The 20292-nt window shown below is 33.1% G+C and overlaps 1 protein-coding gene across 1 annotated transcript in view; it reads right to left on the bottom strand.

Annotated features, from left to right (window-relative positions):
- The window catches only part of LOC143190360 (A disintegrin and metalloproteinase with thrombospondin motifs 1), a 56688-nt gene that overhangs the window by 12977 nt on the left and 23419 nt on the right, over positions 1 to 20292 (bottom strand). Inside the window, exons 5-11 of the mRNA XM_076394599.1 lie at positions 17303 to 17430; positions 16965 to 17173; positions 15218 to 15346; positions 10917 to 11069; positions 7497 to 7610; positions 1849 to 1981; positions 1628 to 1794 (exon numbers count right to left, since the gene is read on the bottom strand). Of these exons, the coding sequence (XP_076250714.1) occupies positions 1628 to 1794; positions 1849 to 1981; positions 7497 to 7610; positions 10917 to 11069; positions 15218 to 15346; positions 16965 to 17173; positions 17303 to 17430 (1033 nt within the window). The remainder of the gene's footprint in view (positions 1 to 1627; positions 1795 to 1848; positions 1982 to 7496; positions 7611 to 10916; positions 11070 to 15217; positions 15347 to 16964; positions 17174 to 17302; positions 17431 to 20292) is intronic.

The following is a 20292-nucleotide window of genomic DNA, read 5'->3' as shown; positions in this document are numbered from 1 at the left end:
AATAAATAGTATAAATAGTAGCAAAGGCAATTTTAATAATATTGATGTGATAAATTGATAGAATAAATTTAGCATAACAACAAAAAAAGTAACTTAGGAATATTGGAACATAAGTACATAGGACAAGTTAAGAAGTATCATAGAGATTGATGGTTAATATTCTGACTTAGGGCCTCCCTAACTCCTTAGCATTTTTTGTGTGCTTAAATTATGAGATCTAGATATAAAACTAAAATCAAAAGCTTCTCTGTAGACTCTTTCCAGTTGAATCCTTATAAAATATAAAACCTCTAAACATATAAATTAATAAATAAATAAAATTGTTTATAGAAAAAACCCAATTTTATATGAAGATGATTATTACAGAATTATAGAATTATAAATTTATCAGTTAAATTAAATTTTAAAATAAATACCAATTTATTTTCAGAAATTTAAATAAATTATGTTAGACATAGTTTCTTCACAATGGCGATATAGAAGTATCTCAGAGCTCTTCGTGAGGAATTAATGAAGAAAGTATGTTTGGATGAGGTCGAAAGAGGATTCTATTAAGCTTTATTAGCTCGCTAGACCATACAAATTAAGAATTGGTGAATGTGATTAAAAGACTTTATCGATTTTTTAAAGAGTCGTTCGAGTGTCACAACATTGAGTTAAATTATAACATTAATCCTAAAGGTGATATAGACAGTGAAACAATTTTGTAAAATATAGACATACGACCCAGCCAGTGGTTGAATATATATAGTGATATTGGCCACAATATTCAATTCAATAAAAATCAAGGTGCCACAAGGCTATTTTGAAAAAAAATATTGATACACAAAAATAATCTCAATCTCTGTGAAAGGAGATTGAATTAATTAAAATATAAAATTGAATTCCTTCATCTACAAAAATAGATTAAAATAGAACCAATTCCATAAAATAGACTAAATGGTCAAAAATAAATCATAATAGTTAATGACACACTGTAAAGGAAGGAAACAATTTTTATAGATTACATTGTAAGGCAAAGTTCTTCTGGCGTTTATCCGTCGTCCCCCCTTTCCAAAAGATAGAAAAATATAATAGGTTGCCGAATGACAATAATATACTTTCACCGTTTCGAATCTGTTTCGCACCTTTTATTTTTACACCAGAGAAACCATATTAATACCTATTTCTTCAGTTCATTATAGAAGCTATAGATTTTTCAGGATTATTTTAGAAGGGAAAAGACATGCAAAAAATGATTCAGCCGATTCGATATTGAGAAAAAACAACATATTTAAATGGGATGTTTTAAGTTAAAATATTAAGATTGTTGAAGGCTAATGAATGCATTTGGTTATACAAACATTTTATGCCATATATGCGTGATTATAAAAGCTTCAATTATTCTTTTAAATAGTAAACATGCGGGAACTTGTCAAATTATTTAAAAATTAAAGATCTATTATATAGCACATGAACAATGTTAGAAAACGCTTCTATGGAGTTTATTAGATATTTAAATATTTTTAGATTTAGTGATACCTGATACGATGCAACATAGTTCGTCCTTAATATTATCATTACTTATATTACGTCGTTATTTTTGTCGTTTACATTATTTAAGTCATAATCACAATTTAATACTTACTTTGGATTATCGCATTTTCTAGATCTATATTGGACGCCGGTACCACATGTACGGGCGCATGGACCCCATGGTCCCCAATTTCCCCATCCACCATGTTGGGGATTTAAAACAATGGGAATCTTATCAAACGTTTGGCCAACATCGCTGCAATAACCATTGAGGCACCACTGTAAGAAATGCTTTATAACTTTTTCGGTTCAGATATATAACTTAAACAGAACCTTGCCAAATCCACATTCAGTTCCTTCTAAAGGTGGGCCTTTCTTTGTTTTGCAGACGTATGGGTTGTCCTTGTGACCGCACCATAGATGGGAACAAGGCTCGGTAACATCAAAGGTACTACACATTGAGTACCTAAGAACAAACCGGCAACATTTAAAAAATTGTGTCCAGAAATAAAATTTAAATAACCTCTTTCAATAAACCAGACAAAAATATCTCTGATACCTTTAGGATATGATCAGCACTATTTAACACCAATAATTATATTGTTATTAGATATTTTATAGTAATAAATTCCATAATAATTTATTCAATTCATTCATTCAATTCAATTAACAGTAAATAACAGCACCTCCGTAAAACTGTCAATATATGCTTTTTAAAAATCAAAATGTCAATATAGATAGAAATAGCCAATGTTTTTATAGAATTAACATTTTATATAGTAATAATTTATCAAGAGAATATTGTATAATATACCAATATGATAAAGAAAATATATTTAATAATAATAACATTCAGTTTGGCCAGTGATTAAAACCGCCGCCAGCTATTCTTTGTCCTCACAACATTTTGTTGACTTTCCCTCATATTCCCTAACATGCGCTTTCACTTGTTCCAGATTCCTTCCTCCATTCCAATAGCTACAGTCACAGAGTAAAATAATATATAAATAGACCAAGACCAACATTTCAATTTGTTGATATACAAGAATCCAGCGCTCGTTACAACAGAAATAATAACAGATTGCAAATTTGCAAAATATTGCTCCTTATACTGTTAATAATCTAGGGCAGGAAGCAATATCATCCAAGATTAATCTTTTTGATATTGATAATATTTCAATAGCGATTCACAGATAGAAACTCGATCCATTCAATATTTCCCTCTTAATTCATGTGGATGTCAATCAGCGGGTTTATTTTGGTACTCTATTCTATTTAGATGATATAAAATGGACTTATGGTCAACGTTTGTTTCTACAGCGATGCCGCGCGATGGAATATCTTGGTTGACCACGATTATTTAAGAATTTCATCGACTTTTTCAACAATTAGCTACTGAAATTACCGGAACGAAAATGAGAAATTCAATTATGATACTGACGCTTTTTTAAGCACTCGTTATCATAAACATCAAAGATTGCTTGATTAACCAGCGCTATATTTGAATAATTTATTAAACGTAAATATCAAATAATTCTTAATAAAATATTTCAAGAATCTTTTTTAATACGATTATAATTCATGTTATTATGCTGGGAATACTATTTCATGTAATATAAATATAAATTAAGTTACTTATAATTATATTCAAATATGCGAGATAAAGTAATGGTGGCAAAACAATGGCGCATGTGATGATGATGTGAGTGGTCAACATAAACAGAGAACGGAAATTTTATTGACCTTATCTAAAAAAAAACCACATGTGTGGTCAACTATAACCCCAAATAATCATTATAGTTAAAATAACATTTAGTGAAAAAATATCCATCCTGCAGCACCTGGGATGATGTTTTACTTGAGAAATATAAGAAAATAATAATATTAAAATTATAAAAAGATAACATTTTATTTAAGGTATATTTAAGTATCTAATTTCTATATTTTATTTTGACAATAATCTTGCGTTTTTATATTTGAGAAATAATAATACGAAGAACTTGTCGGTTATTATTTGTTGCATGGCTATTGATATTTGTTGATAATTAAAAAATATTAACCTAAATTATTTAACAGCTACATTGACCTTTATTTCTTTTATGAAATAATTTCGAAACTGTTAGTGTCACAATTACTGTACAAATTGTATATTTTCGGTTATGAAGGAATCCAAAAATTATGCGCACCTTTTTCTTCTTACTCCAGATTGACCAGCTAGAACCAAATGGTCTTTTGCTGATCTCGTTTTGTGTTCGGGACAGAAATTTTGCGGGCGATACATACCCTGGGATATGACTGGGATTGTCGTAATTGGTTTAGCTACCGGGGTTTGTGGATGAGTAAGGATTTGATCAAGTTGTTTTCGTGTTCTAAGGCTGCAAGGGAGAACCTTACACTGAGCATATTCCTGAAACTTTTTACGAACGGGATACCTGTTACGAGGTGATTGTTCACGTTCCTCATCTTTGGAGCATTGAGTAAGGCGCGGAGTTTTTTGGATTGAAACACTTGGAGCAGTGCAAGTTATATCTCAGAGACGTACCTGTACCACACCTGTGATCCGTATAGACAGACTGGACGGACTAGCAACTTATACAGAGTCGCTATCTAGGGGATTGGGAGTTTGCTTTTTCTTCTGGAAATAGTGGGCTGTAAACGCCACTGCCTTAGCAAATAGCGTGCTGTATTTGAGCTAACTATTGGAACCTGCGGTCGATCTGGACACTGAGGTGTGATAATTTCTGGAGCCAGGGGATAGGAACTTTTTCGATTTGGAGGCGATAACCACGGAACTCCTTCTTACGGTGGAACATAATAGCCTGAGTTTTGCTCGAGCTAATCTGCAGCTGTCAGAATATGTACCACGCAATCGCCTGGTTGAGTTGGACTTGAAGTCTGTCGCGGATGGCGTCGGGACTGTAACCGGTGATCAACAAAGCTGTGTCATCTGCATCAAATACTGTGTGTGAATGTTTCTGAAGTGAGAAATCAGCTATATAAATGTTGAACAGGGCTGGGGCTGGTGGAAAGCCTTGTGGGACTCCTGTGGAGGATTTTATCATCATCTGGCTAATTATTGATAAATTATTGTACTCCTTGTACAAATGCCACAGAAAAAAAAATTCGAAACAAATCCAGGTAATCATTTATTTTGATTTTGAAAATATCATCATTCAATGGGAGGATTCAACCTGAGAAAAGTTTAGTCGGCGCTCAAGGTGAGTGCCTACTTTTCAACCAATATGTTACTATGTTATTAACGCCAGGAACATTCAATATTATTTTTCAAGTCATGTTGAGTCATATCACTATTGACTTGTAAAGTGTGGGTCTCTTAACCTTGAGATCGCTCTCTATGATCCTGATCTGTCTATTTTGGAGTTACTCATATTGCCTTCCTTTCAAAAGTGTAATTTCTCAATTACAAAATATGCCAAAAATAGACGTGTCCAAAGCATTGCAATCTGCTTGTCTGGCTTGATTACTCAAGTGTGCACGACTTGTCGCATGTTAATCGGATATCTTCATTTATAATATGATCTTGGAAAGGAACATGTAAAATTTTCCTTAAGCATCCTAATTTTAAAACTTCAAGCCCACAGATAATGAACACAAAATGATTGACAAAATTAACATTCGAATAATTTAGATTTTAGACGGGATTTTAAAATTTCCTGTCTTAAACACGCACCATCTCAGAGCTCTTAAGTAAATGCTCCTTGTCGATCATTCAAGACGATTTTGTGGATTTTTGATGTTTTCTGGTACTCAGTTGGACGTCCACTGCGTTCTGCATCATCGGTATCTTTACGACCACGTTTGAAGTCAGCAAACGAACATTTAATTTTAATCTCTGATGGAGCGGAGTCCTTATCATACTTTTCAAGCCATTGCTTCGTTTGAAAGTTATCTTTTCCCATCAAGAAGCAGTGTAAATTTAAAATACGAAGTTGTTTTTGATCCATTTTTTTTTGAAAATAACAAAAGTACTGTGACTCTTAGCGCAATAACTCATAAACTTATGAGTAAAAGGTCATGAATTTTTAACAGCTTTCCTTTGAAAATTAGTACTAACTGAAAACTCAATGTTGTTGAGGTTTACTTACTGACGCTTTTTTGGTTAGTCATTGTGCCTTAGCCTCTCCCGTGACAAGTTATATTTTATATAGCCTATAAATTAATATTGAAGCCTTCTCAACTGATGGTATTACTGTGTATTAATTATACCGAGTAGAGAGTTCCTTCACTATTCAGTGTATGTAATTTCGTTCTAACGACGTGAACAAACATTTTTTCAGTGCGGCTCAATTGCCTTTTGTGAAGCTTAAGATAAACATACTCCATCGACTTCAACATGGAACATGGAAATACTGGTTTCGTCGTTCCAAAAGGGTTTTTTTACCACGAAAACAAAGAATGCTCTAGACAGCCAAAAAAAATTGCCAAGACGAAGATTTGAAAGCAACCTGCCTAAACAGCCTAAACAGTTGGACCTGCCTAAACAGCGCTTCACTTGTTATGAAGATACGCCAATTCTTACGGATTCCAAAAAATACATCATTCCTTCGAGGTCAAATCCATAAATTTCTTGAAAGATGGGAAAATGTATCGGCCATCGATGAAGAATACTTATATCGATGAAGAATATTTTTAACAAAAAAATTGAACCGACTTCAAAAATAAATCAGGAATTCACTAAAATGTAAAAAATTATCAAACTTTTTAACGCAAAAAAATTAAAATAATATAAGTACATAATAATACGATTACTAAATAAAATTAAACAAAAACCTTATTTAACCTATCTACTACACGTTTTTTATATTCTACTATATACACACAATTTAGCTTAATACTTACCTAAACCTATTTATTTACAATATTATTTTAACTACTACCAACTGATCACTTTGAAGGCGGTACCGAGCAACAAATTAGATTTGTTTAGTTCCTAATTTAATTTTCTATATATTTCACAAAATTACAGTATTGTGTTTGTATTGTTCGAGATCGATACCGACTTCAAATTGATCAGTTGGTAGAACTTATAATAGTACTGTAAATAGATAAATAAGTTTAGGGAGGTTATAAGCTAAAAGTATTACGATGGGTAGGTCAAGTAAAGGTGCAGCCCGTATGAGGAAAAATAGGAATAGAAACAATGATTAGATATGGTTAGTGCTTAAAAAGCAAACTGAATAGCTTTTACACTGAACTATCTCCGATTTTCCGTCACATCTGTTCAGAAATAACATTATGCACAAATACCTAATCATTTTAGATACAAAAAATATGTGAAAACTTTGTACATGCATTTGAAATTTGAGGGTTTCCCCTCGATCTCTTCCTTTCCCCCAACAGATCCTGATTTGGTTCCAATGGGACCATCTCGGAAGTGCACTTTTTCGAATGAAAAAATGAATTTTGAAAATCGGCTCATAATTGACGGAGAAATCGGCAAACATACATTACAAAATATATACACAGCCGAACATAGAACATCCTCCTTTTTTGAAGACGATTAAAAATATAATGTACCTATTTTCCACAAGGAAACTGCAAAATGAATTTGAATCCAAAACTAATTTATAGGCCAATGTAAGAACATTTCTTTTTAAAATTAAAAAGGACATTTCAACCGCCTATTTGGAGTATATAACATATTTTTATATTCTCAATTATTATAGCTTGACTGTCGTATGATCTTGTTTGTATTTAGTATTTATTTCCATTTGTTTAATAAAATTATATGTTTGAAATCACTTGGTTAGATAACGTAAATATTACATTTTTTATGTCTGGTTTATTGTTGTTCTAAAACTAATTTTTATCTTAACGCAGTCCGAACTGCTGAACGCAAATAGCACTAATGAATTATTCTTTGGTTTTGCGCTTTTGCGAATTGTAAAGCAGCTCATTCCTTTGATGGCGCGCTCGCCGGTAAAGGATTATCTTGGCGAATGTAACGCTTAGGAATTTACCCATCGCCAAATTCCATACGACACTGTTCGTCCATGCTGAAAATGGTTTGTAGCGTGGCGTTCAACAATATCTCGTGCTGCTCATCGGGCGGATTATTCAGACAGCCCCAATTACTGAAACAGAAAAATAAAATTACAACGGAAAGCTAAAATTATCATCCCGAATTATTAATTCAGACAAAAACGAAACAATAATCACTGATTATTCAGTCTAAATATAGGAAAATTAATTAAAAATGTAAATGTTTAGGCAGACCAAACAAGTACAGGGGTTGCTTTTTTCCGAATTTGTTTCGTAAAGTTTAACGATTTTTTGATAAATCACTTATTAAATTGTAGAATAAAGATTATTGTGGGGCAACAAAATATTAGCTGATGATTTGGAAGAAACTATAAAGCCATAATTTAATTTAATTTAATCTTCCCGAGCTTTAACACAATGATTCCAACATTATTATAACATATATATTCATCATAATTTATTAATTGTCTTAATGTTCAGTTGAGCCTTGTGGGAGGATCCATTATCTTGATTATCCTGTTTTTTTCACTTCTGATAATTTGGTTTATTCTTAAGACTTTTTTTAAGAATGGTCATAATAATGAACAGGACTACAATAAAAATATTGATTTAGTTTGTAGAGTTTCGGTTTAGTTTTAAGCGAAATCACAAATGATATTCCTTGCCACATTCCTTTTAAAAACAACCACAAGCTACTAGATGATACGGATAATCAAGTAACTAAAATATGTCAAGCAGCTCGGAACAAAGCGCATTATTGGATATCCCACAAATTTTTAGAGAATTTCTTAAAAATTAATATTTTATATATGCTTAATATAATCTAAATTAAAAATTAAATTATTATTACTGTTAGAAAAAGCAGCCAACAGAAAAGACGCGACGTGTTCTTAAAATCAGTAATACAGAATGATAAAGTGACATCTACGACTGAAGTAACAAACTATATCTAATTACGCTGCAGGAGTATTTATGCGTCCAAGCTAGTGAATGCCGAAGAGAAATCAAATCTTAATTCCGAATCTTTATAACACTTATTTTAATTGCCATTATTTCCATATGGTCTGAGACTTGGGAGCTGTTATAGCTTAACATTTGTAAACTTGAAGCGTTTGCAATGCGTTACTTAAAGCAGGTTCTGCATATTTCTTCCTAGGATCGTTTTAGAAATTAAGTCATTCAATTAAGATACGACAATCAGTGCACCGTTGTATAACTAAGAGGAAATCTATCAAACGAATGGTGAACAGATTTCTTGCAGACTTTTGTAGCGATATCAACCCTTTGCGTGTAAGACAAAGCGAGCCGCTTCAAAAAAAGGCATCGATTAAAATTATAGAAAGGGATTTAAAAATTATACTAAGATAGTCCGAGACCAATCCAAAGACAAATCTTTAACAGTGGCAAAGTTTGGTGAAGTATAAACGAAGTCCTGCAGCACCAATATTAGTGTATTGGTTGATAAATAGACACTACCACAGAACGGGCTATGAATTGATGATCACGATGTTAAATTGCTAATTTTTTATTTGGATTTAATGTAATTTTGGATCTGATGATAAACCCAAGTGTCATTGTTAACATAGTGTAGAGCACATATCCTTCTAAAACTTAACAAGTCAATTAAAAAGTCCTCGGCCTACTATAGTAAAATAAATATTTTTGGCAAAATTAATTTTTTTATATTCAACATAATTTCCTTCAAGGGTGATACACTGATTATAGCGACCCTCCAATTTTTCGATACCATTTTTGTAGTATGATTTGTCCTTTTATTCAAAATAGTCCTCAGTTTCGGCGATCACCTCTTCATTCGACGAAAATTTCTTCCCAGTGAGCATTCTTTTGAGATTTGAGAACAGGAAATAGTCACTGGTGGCTCGATATGGATGGGGAATACGGTAGATAAGGAATTAATTCGAAGCCCAATTCATGGATTTTTGACACGGTGCATTGTCTTGGTGAAGCAGCTCTTCCTTTTTCTTCAAATGCGTTTTTCACCTATTTCGTCTTTCAAACGGTCCAATGATGCTATGTAATAGTCATTATTGATGGCCCTTCCTTTTTCAAGGTAATCAATGAAAATTATTCCATGCGCGTCCCAAAATACAGACCCCATATCCTTGGCAGCGCCGACTGTTGCGTTTTCCCACGTTTTGGAGCGGGTTCATCGTGTGCAGTCCATTCGGATGACTGTCGATTGGACTTCAGAGTGAAATGATGGAGCTATATTTTATCCATTGTCACATATCGATGCAAAACTCGAGTTTATTACTCTTGATCGTCTTCAAACACTGCTCGGAATCATCAACTCGTCGTTGTTTTTAGTCAAAAGTGAGCTCCCGTGACACCCACTTTGCACAGAGCTTTCTCATACCCAAATATTCTTGAATGATATGATGTACACTGTCAGTTGATATCTTTAAAGTGTTTGATATTTTATTAAATTTCAGTTTACGGTCCTTCAAAATAATTTTGTTGATTTTTTTAATGTTTTCGTCGGTAATAACCTTTTTTGGGTGTCCATTGCGTTCACCGACTTCGATGCTCATTTCACCACTTCTAAACTTACCATACCAATCCTTGATGGTTGATTTTCCTGGGGTAATATCCGGGAACTCGGCATCAAGCCACGTTTTTGCTTCAACTGTATTTTTTCCTTTCGAACAGCAATATTTTGTCAACACGTGAAATTCCTTTTGATTCAATTTTTTTCACAATAACCAAAGTTGCTTCACTCAAAATGCTATAATTCACAAACTAATAATCCGACAGCTGTCAAATTTATACCAGCACATTTTGAGGGTTATCGCTAACTAAAACCATTTGGATTTAATTCTAGTAGCGCCATCTATCTGTCAGGCAGGGGACTTCAATTGACCTGTTAGAATATCATCAAAATAATAGTGACGCTGTTATTGTACTAAATATATGTATATTTATTGATGATCTGCTAATCAGTCGAAGCATAAAACAATGAACCAATAGCGTCATTTCTTATCAGTCGCAAAACTTAATGAACAAACCATTACTAGTAGGGCATCTTGATGATGTAAAGGTGGTGAAAGATCAATCTTTCACGAATACGAGAATATTTATTAAGTGATTCTTGACCACTACAGCATTCAACTCATTCTTGATTTGGTGCTCTAAGATTTGTCTTTATTATTAAATATTAGTAAACATTTGACATATTATTGGACTTGAAATCCTGGTTTTCCAACTCAAAACAAACACTATATGATTAAAAAACTTTTCTTCGTTTAAACTAAGAAATTATTGACCTGTGACTTATAATTCTTTAAGTATTTCGGAAATGTTTTAAACGAAACCAAATATGAAAACTGATTAAAAATACCATTACATTGAATTAATTATTAAATGTTAATACACTTTACCTGACTTTTTCTTGGAATTCCTTCTTTGAGCACGCTGACCATGAAAACTTGCTAAAGGTCGCAGCGACCATCGGTGCCATAACACTTCCATCCAGAGCATCCTCATCGCAGTTGTTTCCTGATTTCATATCACCGTCATGACTCAAACCTAATCTAAAATATCATGGTAAACGTAAATGCCTACATTTAAAAAGATCATTTTCAATTATTAATTTCAATCAATCAATATATCAATAAATCATATAGATTAAAATTGTACAGAGGATGCAAAAGATTGTATTGTATTAACATGTAATAAATAACATTAAATTAATAAGTATTTGGCAAATAATATATATTATAACATGGCTAATACATATTGATTTGATTTAGTTATTATATCAACAATGAGAATTTAATGAAATAATATCTTCATTTTGTTCAATTCAATTTTTTCATTCATCTTTTATTTCCATTGGTAGTACAAAACCTATTTTCGAATAGTGAAATATAAGATAAATAATCCAAATATAACCGAAGCGCGCTAAAAAGTACAAACATTGAAATTCGGAAATGATTGTAAGTGACGTCAACTGGTGTTCAACGTAACATCGAGAATTAAAAAAAATATATTTCGGATAAAACCTTGGTAATCCCACTTTTAATTTTAAGATAAATATATTTTTAATAATCTCTTCATAATATATAATTATTACAAATCAATATTTTTGTGATTCTTCATTAAGGTCATCTCGTATATTCGCAAATGTACGATATTTCTTCAAGTCACAAAATATTTTCTGAATAAATAAAAAACAGAGTCAATGCAAATAACTCTAAAATCTAAAGAGCATACAAATAATAAAAACAAACAAATATCGTAACCGTTTTGATGAAATACCGTGAGCAAATTATTCGACATTATAGCTAATATTATCCCATAATACAAATTACGGCGTAACATTTGTTGAAATAGCGAGGAATCGAAACAAATCCAGGCACAGAAATATAACCGAAAGAGGGTGAGATTAAGGGCGAAAGCCCTAAAGCCAGTTAGGAAATGTTTCTAAGCTTCCAGTTAGAATAGGTCCGCACCGGGAGTAACTACCAGAGGTTAAATTGTATTCCGAAATCCGTAACGGTTATATTTTCTAATTAACATTTACAGTACTCATGAAAAATTGAAGGATATAATGAAAATTAATTATTACTAGTAAATGAATAAAGTTGGTATGCATATGGACAATATAATAACATAAATTCATAAATTTCCAAGGATTAATATTAGAAGGTATTGTTTTGATAGGATTAAAAGTTTTAGAACTCAGATCGTTTATATTTTCTCAGAGTTTGCTGATAATGTTAACGTCAAGGAATATAGTATGAAATATGTAGTATATAGTAACTGTGTATGTACATGGATTTTATTCACACCAACATCTTGGATTAATTTAGTGATTCACAGAATAATGTGAGCCATTAAGCGAGTAACCAACTTGGAGACCATCCCAAATTGTTTCAAGATTTACTCAGCCTAGTTACTGGCGTGACTGAGATGATTTTTGTTGTCGAATTTTACACTTTTGCCTGTGAAAGCCATGATCAGAAACACACATTTGCAAACAACCATACCTCGGCGGTATTTGAACCCACGGCTTACGAGGAGGATCTGTTGCCTAATCACTGTAGCTACTAGGAAGGCCAAAATAAATTATAGTGTTTTTTGAAACATGTGACATAATTAATTTTGTACTCTGGATATTTACACTCACTTCAATTGAGGAGTTTCAGTTTAATCAGACATTGACCTACGAACTCCTCTTTCAACAGACAGGTATCTTGTTTGTTTTTTAATAATTCCCTGGTATATAATGTATTAAATATGCCTTCGCTTATTTTAAAGTACTGACAATATATCGATCTTGCCATATCGGTCGCCTCAGGGTTAACTTGCGAGGTGTAACCCCAATCACGTGGTTTACTCTTATGGCTGCTTCACTGACGACTCATACCCACGTCTTTTGTTAGTTTTTATTTTAATGTTACAAAGTTCTTAAGTCGTTTTTGCCAATTTTCCTTCTGTGGTCGCCTTCTGACTTCGTTTAAATGTGATGATACTAAGTCTTATATCATCTAGTTTTTATCGTTTTTAACGCATACACTGTTAACACGGACTTATTAAATTGCCGTCACACAAGTATTCTATACAAAGATAAACTCAAAAGTTTTTGATGCAACAACTTAAATATTTAATGTACTGTGCCTAAATACATAGACATCACTCCATATGGCAAGTTTCAATTTTTTGCAGCAATTTTTGAACTGGTTTAATAGGATGGAAGCCAATTGTTCGGCGCAGGTTTGGTGTGCAAGAAGTCGTTTGACTTGAAAGAAAAAAACTTTCATTGGGACAATTATCTGTTTTTAGATATAACGTCAGAAAGTATTGCTATTATATTATAGTTAGTTGAAATATTATAGTCGGTGCATCATTAAGAATTATGTAAATGTCTTATATAAAAAGCCTATAAGTTAATTTTAAAAGATTTATAACAGATGGTGTTACTGTGCATTAAATTATAGCGACCGCTATGACCCTTTAGGCCACCACGCATTCACCTACAGCAAGTTCAAAGGTTGGCAACGCCGACGGATTGGTATCATGTAGTTACCGGCTATAAAAAACCACCAGGATGATGTCTTGCTCTCTTTTATTTTCTCCACCCCCTTGTAGCAGTACTACTTCCACAGCGCTACCGTATATCCTTTACCTAATCTAATCTCCTGTCAATTCTCCCGTCGACCACATGTATCCTTTAATCGTGCAAATTCCTTCCAAAAATAGTAGTGAGCGTTCGGATAAACAATCGCATCGACAGCCACACATTTCGACCGACCAACCTGCCCGACGAACATTGCTAGAAAATAGCATCTCCTACATTTGTAACCAACTTCAGGTTGAATTCCCACTGACAAGTTTGACTTTATAGTATGAGTCATTTCGTCGAAGTGTGCAGAAAAAAACTCAGTGCGTTAAAAATGTCAAAATGTCTCAATTTGTACTCAGCAAATCGTATATGGGCGAAGTTTTTTTCACTTAAATTTGATGGAGAGAAAGGCGGTTGATGGTTTTTAAATTCTAATTCTGTATGGAGCTTATGGCAACTATGCTCCACCCATTTGAATATGTGAATACTTGGACCTTTTAAAAGTGGTGCTGCTGATACGGAATACAAAGAGAGTTCCGGACAGCCAAAAAAAAAATTGAAGACGAGTATTTGAAATGTTGATGAAAAGATGATGATCTATGTAAAAGGCAAGAAGAATATGCAGAACTGTTGGTAATAACACGGGAAACCATTTTCAGTTATTTGAAGAACATGGGAACTATCCAAAAGCTTGGATATTTTGTGCCATATGAATTGAAGCAAGATACATTGATAAACGTTTGTCATGTATGAACTGTGCGAAAAACGACTAAAGTACAAGCAAAGACACAACAATGTTATTCTTCAACATGACAACGCTCGATATGTTGCAAAATCGGTGAAAACATACTTGGAAACATTAAAATGGGAAGTACTACCCCACCCACCATTCTCCAGACCTTGCTCCTTCTGATTTACTACTGGTTTAAATATTCTGTCAAATTAAATTTTAATAATGCCCATACATATTATGTGCTCATATATAAATAACTTTACTCCGAGTTGGCATAAAATTATGTTGATGTTATTTTCGCTATAATATTCTTCGACGAACAGTTTTACCTCATATATTAAATTAATTGTTATGTATTAAACATTTTTGATAGAAATTAGAAAAAATATATAATTGGCTATATCTGAGTGAAGCATTTAATTATTCTGTATTTTTCTTAGCATGCTATTTTGTTTTAAATATGTTAGAAATATGTTTTAATAAATGAAATAATTATAACATTTAAAACATTACTTTATGCTGAAGGTTGTATTACTACAGGTAACAAGTTTTGAAAATATGCTGGTAATTTTATATGCTATTTTGAGGATAAAGAACTGAAATGTTTTCCAAAAGTGTGCAAGAGATATTTCGGTAATCGGAGAAATTTCGATGGAGAAATTCTTTAAATTGCCCAAAATTGATAACTTCATTTCCCTATACTGCCAGAAACCTTTTCGTATCATATTTGTTGACTTAAATGACATTTTAATTGACTCGGGTATATTAACAATAAAGCGAACATAAATATTGAACAAAAAATACCTGAGGTACTCTTGTAGATGACTCAACGCATATTTCATGTTATAAATAACCAAATAGAAAACTTGTATATGACTTACATATGAGCCACCTCGTGAGCGATGATAAAAGCGCTGGTAAGCCCTTCGTCCCTGTTTAGGGAACAGCTCCGTTTCGGATCACATACTCCTCCAACTGGGGCATATCCCGAAGGACCTCCGATATCTGACCTGGAAACAATATCCAATTTCAACAACGTAATATATCGATAACGTATCAATAACAGGGCAAATTGCACTGCTTCGAGAAATAATATAAACTGGAAAAGATATAACGAATAAAATATAAAGAACCGTGGTAATATTATCATTCGATTATTATTTTGTTGAAAGTAATTATTTAAATTATAAAAAAATGGTTTTTTAAAAATACCATAACAAACAGTCATTAATTGATAGCTGATTAGCAGAACTAACATAAATCAAGTGCTATAATGAAAATAACAATGACAATTAGGATACCAAATTATATATATTCATCATATCCGAAACCAACTCTTTAGAAAATAATAATTAAAATCATCTCAAAAGTGTCCTGAGATCTGAAACTAGATTTACATCTAAATTTCATGTTGTATTTAAAAACTACCCCATTATTATTAACAGCCATTATTATTAAAAACAATATCAGGCATTACCCCCTGGACGAATTTGCGCAGAAAAACACGGGCCACCTCAATAAAGCTCACAGACACCACAGCTGAGATGGTAATATCAACAGTTTACAATATCTGAAAGAGACTTTGAAAGCATCTTTGCTGAAATGGGTCTCAGATTTATCTGTGGTGGCGATTAGAATTTCAAGCATACACACTGGTACTCCCAGCTTATTAATCTAAGAGCTCAGAGTCAACAGAGGAGGGTGGACAAGAGCAAATAAGGAGATGATCAGTTTCTTTGCGGACTATCTAAGTAGTATGTCCCATCCACCTATTTCGAAGTATAACTCGAAACAAACAGCCGAAATAAAAAAGGAAAAGACATCAGGCTACCATCCTGTCGACGCAACTGTCCTGGAAAATCTACCACACAAGAAACTCATAAGCCTGGTCAAAATATTTAAAACCTGCTTTAATCTTGAATAGAGCTAGCCACCTACCAGTAACTAAAAGAAGTTATCAGTAAAGAAAATGGAACTACCAGTAATGAAAATGAACTGAACTGCTTTGCTGCTTTTTAAACATAAGTCAAGACTTTGAAAAAAACAGCATAATGGACTGGTATAAGAACCAGAAAAGACGTTTCCATGCCATATATTTTCATCCTAGGTCAATATCAATGAAATTACGAGTATTCTTATTCTCGGGTATCCCAAAAAACAATCTACTGGGGCCGCTGTTGTATATAAGTAACACCGCGGACCTTCCAACTAGTGAGGACACAATGACTATGACCTACGCTGTTTACAACAACAATTCAGTGCGTTCTGACCAACATCAATGCCAAATGCTTAAACTGCATAAAATTGAGAAATGGAGAATAAAGGCAAACCAAACCAAGTCGACATTTGTTACTTACACTCTAAGGGGAATCTCTCTGTCGGTAAAATAATACAATGAAAATAACTGTTAATGAAAACCTGATACAATATTTCGATATTTCGTCCTTATTTAACTGCTCCGGAGAGTTATATAAACCGAAACAAGTAATAAATAACAAAGCTTCAAATGTTATGTTATCAATTTATTCCACCGAATTAATGTATGTCAAAGTTTATGTAGATTATTTATTCAAATCCGCTCGACTGTTTGGAAGAACGCCATGTTTATTTTTTCAAGAATATAATTACCTAGTAAGCCACACGGCTACATCGTGTCTGGGCTGGTCTGGTTTCAGCAATGCGTGTAACTTCCTATTCCAAATATTTACATTTTCCAACGATTTCTTAGCATTTCCCGAACGCACCACTCCGTGCTTTTTATGTTCGTAGAGGAGAAGTCGAGATATAACGAGCTTCAGGTTGGCACCCAAGGAAGGGTCCTGATAGATCGCGCTCACCTGTAGAGAAAGGACAATATTTACTCGAGAAAAGCATTCCTTTTTCAAGGTAAAGGGACGCTTTATTAATTACGCTCGGAGAGAAGAAAAAAAACATGAAATCAGTCAATTAACATAAAGTAAACTTACGATATTCATTAAGGATAATACGTATTGCTGAACTTTGTCTCTTCCATGGAATGATATTAATGTATAGTCCACTGCCACCGCAATTTCCAGCCATCGGGTTGGTAAATTATGGCCGCTCCATCTGTGAGCTGCAAATTATTCTAATGATATATTGAACTTACCCGCCCCTTAATGCAAATTGTTGGTTAATTTGTGTAAATTGATTACAGCCATAAGGCAAATATAATATTGTATGTGTATTAACTGCTTTTATGCATTCAAAAAGCATTTAATTGAAAACAAGTTAGAGTATATATTGACTAAAATGTTCCCCACACTCCCTAGGATTTTGTCTCATTTTTCTGATAACTTGGTGGTACTGTGTCGAACGATGTTGATTTGGCACCTTTTCAGCATTTTGAGACCATATACCAGCCAATCTTGCTACATCAATTTGAACAAGTAACAAGTCACTATATTTCATGAGTATGCACATGTATAGCAGATCTTCCCTTTCCTGCTGTAACAGTGTGTTATTAGCTCTTGCCACTTGTGTAAGGCTTTGCATCAGTTACTCGCTTAGTCTTTTTTGCTACAAAACATCATTCAACATGTCTAGTTAATATCTGCAGTATCAATTGAAGCTGACAAAGATTACTTGCTATGGAAAGCAACTGGGAGATTCAACAGACCAATTATTGGAGTATCGCCTATTAAATATGATGGGCTGAAATGAACAGTTTCGACGCAACGATGAAAAAGCTGAATTATTCAAATGATATAGAATCTACAATAAATATTAATTCTATTTATGAGCCCGATGTAACTGTAAATCTGATTTCTCCAATGGAAGTTGCCACATAAATTGATAAGTACCTCAATCCTAATAGGGCTCCTGAAATTGATCATATTTCGCCTGGGTTATTGAAAGAGCCGCCACGAAAAGCAATAATCATGTTGACATATATATTCAATGCCTGTTTCAGGTTTAAGCATGTTCCAGAATGTTTAGGGTTGCTGGAATAATTATGCTTAAAAAACCCGATAAACCGGCCAAACAAGTTGGTCCTTACAGGCCTATTTCGTTGATACCTCTGATATAAACATTATTAGAGAAACGGCCGTTAAAACGTATCAGATCATTTATATAAATACCAGATTTCCAGTTTGGATTTCTAATTTACCACTCGACAATCGACGAAGTGCAAAGAGTAACAGCGGTTGTTGAAAAGGCATTCGAACAAAAGAAATATTGCCCTGCAATTTTCCTGGACATTTCAAAAGCTTTTGACCGCATTTGTGATTAATATACAAAATGAGCAAATTTCTACCGTGTAATTACTGTCGCCTGCTGGAATTATATTCAGGGGCATTTTCAACACTTAAACCTATTTCGGCTGGGTAGTCTTTCACATTTCATTAGGTAGTGTCTTGGGACCACTCCTATATCTTACCTATACTGCTGATATCCCAACAAAAAAAGAAACAATATTTGGAACTTTTGCTGACGACACTTTTATTATATCAAAAGGTGTATCTTTGTCTAAGGCTGTAGAAAAGGTACATGTAGTATTCAACAAGATCTATAAATTGATTATAGACTGTAAAATACAGTTAAAGCTAATTATATCATTTGACGGATGCCAAAAGTCAAGCAACTCTACTGGTTAGTCGGAAGATACTCTCAACTTGATCTAAATTCAAAGAGATTGATTTATCAGTCAATCATAAAGTCAATTTAAACCTATCGAGTGCAAATATGGGGTTGCACTAAAATATCAAACCATCTAGTAATTGAACGGACCCAAAAACGAAGTTCTACGATTAACTACCAAAGTTTATCGTTACATAACCAACGAAGAGTTACACGATGATCTCTAAATCAAATGCCTACCCGAAGTAATCCAAGATTTCGCCATAAAGCATGAAATAAGATTTCCAAATCACAGCAACCTGGAAGCAATATAGCTACTGGACAACACGTAGGAAATCGGAAGATTGAAGTGAACCAAACCACAGTTGTTCAGTACATATGTGTATTCTTAACTTTAGCTTAAGTAGATTACTTTTATTTTAATTTAGGAAATAGGTACTGATGTGTTAATCCCGTACTCGCCCTGATTCTGTATTAGTCCAATACAACAGAACAGAAGTAATAAATTAATTTGTAAATTAAGATTATACTAAGCATACCTAGTGCAAGATGTAATTAATAATAAAAAAATTTATCAGTTCCGTTCGATTTTAACAGCACGACATTCAATGTCAATGCGGATGGCTCACTTCAGTCAACTATAGCTTTTTTGATTAAGATTGTCATAGTTTATCCATTTCTCAAAATCAGTAAAAACGCACCTCAGAAATCGCTCTCTTTTTAGCCTGGAAATTAATGAAATCCCGATGTTGAATCGGTTCGAAATAGCAATTTCTGTAAATTCATATGGTAACTCCTTTTTGGATCTTTCCGATTGCATGTAAACCTCTGGATACCATAACAATTGATTCATCAGCTGTTAAGCGCTGTCTGATAAGTTCGCAACCATATGGAAATTTAAGAGACGAAATAACATTTTAAGTTAATTTGTTTAGCATTGCCACAGTATTTTAAACCCTGGAAATATTTAGTTAATATAGTGTTCTCCGAATAGGTTTTGCAATTAATTCTCTTCGAACTTTTTTACACCTTTAGATCGTTCTTTGTTATTAACATCAAAATAGTCATGTTTAAATCGTCGAAATCAATACCGACAATTGGTATATGACAGAGTATCATCAGTACAAATTCTGTACCATTATTCGTATCTATTTACACTGAATAACTCAACATACTAAATTGTTATTTTATATAACGGTATGTCCCAAGCATAGGATTTATCAGTTGTTTGCGTTAATATAATCATTGTTAACATACTAGATATTTTGTTTATCTAGATCTTATGAAGACAGGGTCAAAAAATAATAATATAAATGGAGTGAATTACAAGATTAGAATATGACAATGGATTGAAATG

This window comes from Rhynchophorus ferrugineus, unplaced genomic scaffold (genome assembly GCF_030347505.1).
Source record: "Rhynchophorus ferrugineus isolate W39M unplaced genomic scaffold, kcgeb_rfMv2 rfM2, whole genome shotgun sequence".
Lineage (NCBI taxonomy): Eukaryota > Metazoa > Arthropoda > Insecta > Coleoptera > Curculionidae > Rhynchophorus > Rhynchophorus ferrugineus.
Note: the sequence above shows the minus strand (reverse complement) of the source record. Positions and strands in the feature narration are given on the sequence as shown.